The sequence below is a fragment of the Arachis hypogaea genome, chromosome 9, assembly GCF_003086295.3.
Source record: "Arachis hypogaea cultivar Tifrunner chromosome 9, arahy.Tifrunner.gnm2.J5K5, whole genome shotgun sequence".
Taxonomy (NCBI): Eukaryota; Viridiplantae; Streptophyta; class Magnoliopsida; order Fabales; family Fabaceae; genus Arachis; species Arachis hypogaea.
The window spans coordinates 109,719,434-109,722,629 of record NC_092044.1 but is presented as its reverse complement, the minus strand read 5'-3'; the positions used below and the strand labels follow the sequence as shown (position 1 = coordinate 109,722,629).

General features: G+C 32.3%; 1 protein-coding gene across 1 annotated transcript; it reads right to left on the bottom strand.

Moving 5' to 3' along the window:
- Positions 1 to 1,001: 1,001 nt before the first annotated feature.
- Positions 1,002 to 2,668, bottom strand: LOC112711686 (ethylene-responsive transcription factor ERF027). Its single transcript, XM_025764393.3, has one exon. It carries the CDS (start codon positions 2,232 to 2,234, stop codon positions 1,593 to 1,595), a length of 642 nt encoding a protein of 213 aa, XP_025620178.1. The 5' UTR covers positions 2,235 to 2,668; the 3' UTR covers positions 1,002 to 1,592.
- Between the last annotated feature and the right edge of the window lie 528 nt (positions 2,669 to 3,196).

Sequence of the window (3,196 nt, the reverse complement as noted above, 5' to 3'; positions counted from 1 at the left end):
ATACATTCACAACATATACGATAAAAGAAAGGAAAAGAAAACATGTTATTGTCATCTACTCACTCTTTAATTTCTTCCAATGTCATATATATCTTTTTTCTACTAATAATTGTCTGCCCATTTTAGTCAAGATCTTCTTTTCATTCAACAAAAATTAAGAACCGTCAAAATTTATTATTTTTTTATTATCATTTTTAATAATCAATTTAATTCTTTAAATTTAGTAATTTAATAATATATTTTTAATTCACACTTTTAAATATTAATGACTAACTAATGGTCAAAAACAATAAATTTTGATAGTTTTCTACTATTTCTAAATTCAAATAAAATGCAGCTAAGATAGCATCTACCTTCTAAAGCAGAAACCTAGCTTTTTCACCTAACATGGATCAATATCAGGCTACTGGCCGACATGATGGACTAGCTACTTGCATTCATTCATATATATATTTATACTACGAGCTCAGAAATATTGTGCCAAGAGAAGAGTCTCCCTTGACATCGTTGAGTGAATGTGAAATATCAGAGAGAACTCATCATCATTCTTGTAATCTGAGATAGATATTGTAAATAGATGCATGAAATAAATTATGTGATATATGTATGAGTTAAGGAATTCAATTCCAATACATTAGTATTGTTTCTCAGCTTTTTTATGTTTGTATATGCTGCAAGCAAGTCATATCAGTTTAATTCATCAATCACATTTATATATATACAGCATATATCATTCATATAATTGATTATTATTTGAGATAGATCAGATATGCATAAAATTAAGAGATGATGCATGCATTATACGGTAGTTTGTAGTCATCATCAATAAGTATTTCTCAGCTTTTTCAAAAAACCGCAGGTCTAATTTGATGAACTCTCAATCATGCATACAATATCATCTTAACTCTTGGAAATTATGAGTTATATAAAATATAATAATTTGCAGCAAATTAAACAATAGTTGCAGATAGAATAAAGTAAAGTTAACTGGGATGAATAGGTAGATAATAACAAGAGATTCATATATATAGCTAGTAGTCCTTGCATTGCAACATAGTGAATTAGTACAGATAGAGAACCATGTATATCTCTCAGATCAGCAGCAACAAATTCATGAACTAATTAATTACAGCCAGAGAGAAACGGATGGTATTATTGAATAGAAAAGCATTGGTAGTAGCTAGTGGCTGGCTAGAAAAAAAGAGACACATACATAGAATAATCATCATCATCTGATCTGATCTAAATACATGTAGAAAGAAATCAAACTATCTAGAAAGGCCCCATGATCCAATATTCCAGTTACAAAGCCTAACCTCTTTGCATCGAACTAGACAGATCCACCAACACTACAAAATCCGGAATCAACATTCAATAGATATGAATAGATCTTTCTCCTCTCATAACAACCCCTTCAATAATCTTCTATTTACAACAACAACAACAACAGCAAGAGCAGCAACAGCAAAAACAATCGAAATTGTCTAGCCTTTGTTTGTTGTAAGACCTAAAAACACAGACAGAAAGTAAAAAGCATAGATGCCCCCAACAACAGAGATAGATAGAGATCAATTTAAGTGGCTAATTGAGCATCAAAAACTCCAGAGGGTATCTAAATCGGAATTCCCAGGGGAATCATCGGAGGAGAAAGAGTGCATCCTTGGAGGGCTAACCTGCATTCCCCTGGCCATGTCTTCGATGACACTCGGCATGTTCAGAAGCTCATCCTCGTCAATGTACTCCCCCACCATCATCCCTCCTTGTTCTCCAGTACTCAAACTGGAACAAGACCCTTCAACAATAACATTACCACTACCACCAGCACTATCACTACCTTCTAGAGGGTTCTGCGGTGGCTTCGGAAGCCTAGCCTGAGCGGCGGCAGCGGCAGCTGCTGCGCGAATATCAGGAGGAGACAATGAGGCAGGAATAGGGTAAGAGAGTACGGAATCGGGGAAGTTGAGAGGCGCATCGGGACCCTTCAAGGCAAGAGCAGCAACATCGTAGGCAGCAGCAGCCATCTCAGGTGTTGGGTATGTCCCCAGCCAAATGCGCGTCGTCTTGCGTGGCTCCCTTATCTCCGACACCCACTTGCCACTCCGGCAGCGTGTCCCCCGGTACCGCACGGTAGAAGAGGGGGAAGAGGACGATGAGGTTGGGGCTGGAGTAGTGGGTGGTGGGATTTGTATCGGAGGAGGAAGAGGTGGTGGTAGAGGGTTGTTACCATCATCCATGTAGTAGCTAGTAATAGTAAAAGCATAGAACAAGGGTTAAGGGTTTTTAGGACTCCCAACTTAACACTTAAATCATCAAAACCTTACCGTGGCCAAGTCGCGGGGATTTTTCTTTCATCACAAACACACTTTTCTGCTAATAATCAATTATTATTTTCGTTCGCTTTTTACACCAAAAATTTATTTTGATTCTCTTCGTGTCAAATTAATAGTTTTTTTGTCATCTAATAAATCTTAATTATTAACTTCATATAAAACTAATCATACTTAAATATTTATTTTTTTGGTAATGATAAGCGACCAAATATTGTAGTAATCAAGTTCGCAAGTCAGTTCAATAATCTAAGTGTTTCTTCTATTTTTTGACTTCATTAAGAAATAATGTATTTAGGCAAAAATCAAATTTTCAAAAAATTCAAGAAAAAAAAAAAGAGAAAGTCTAAAGTCAGCATTTTTATTAAAATTTGGCTAACACTTAACTAATAAAAAAAAAGTGAATAATTTTGTACTATTAGATAAAATTTCATACCATTGAAAACATCAATGATAACTAATTAATAATTACCGAATCACAAAATTTAGCACTCTTCTAAAAAAATACTTATTTTGAAACGAAAGAAGTATTACCTATTTTATTAACTAATTCTTAACAAATAATAAAAATAGAAAGAAAAGTAAATAGATTTCTTGGTTGAAATAGAATTGTTATAATATTATTATAATAAATTTAATTAGAGAATTAATTTTTTAAATTCAAAATTTAAAATTTTGTTCTCTAAATTTTAAATTCTAAAAATTAAATTTAAAATTCATAAAAAAAATTAAAAAATAATTTTATAATAAAAAGTTTAACTAATTATAATTATTTAGTTGATTCAATATTTTTTATAACAATCATGCTATTGTATAAAAAAATTAATTATAGAATACATATTAAAATATCTTTATATTTGATTGATGGT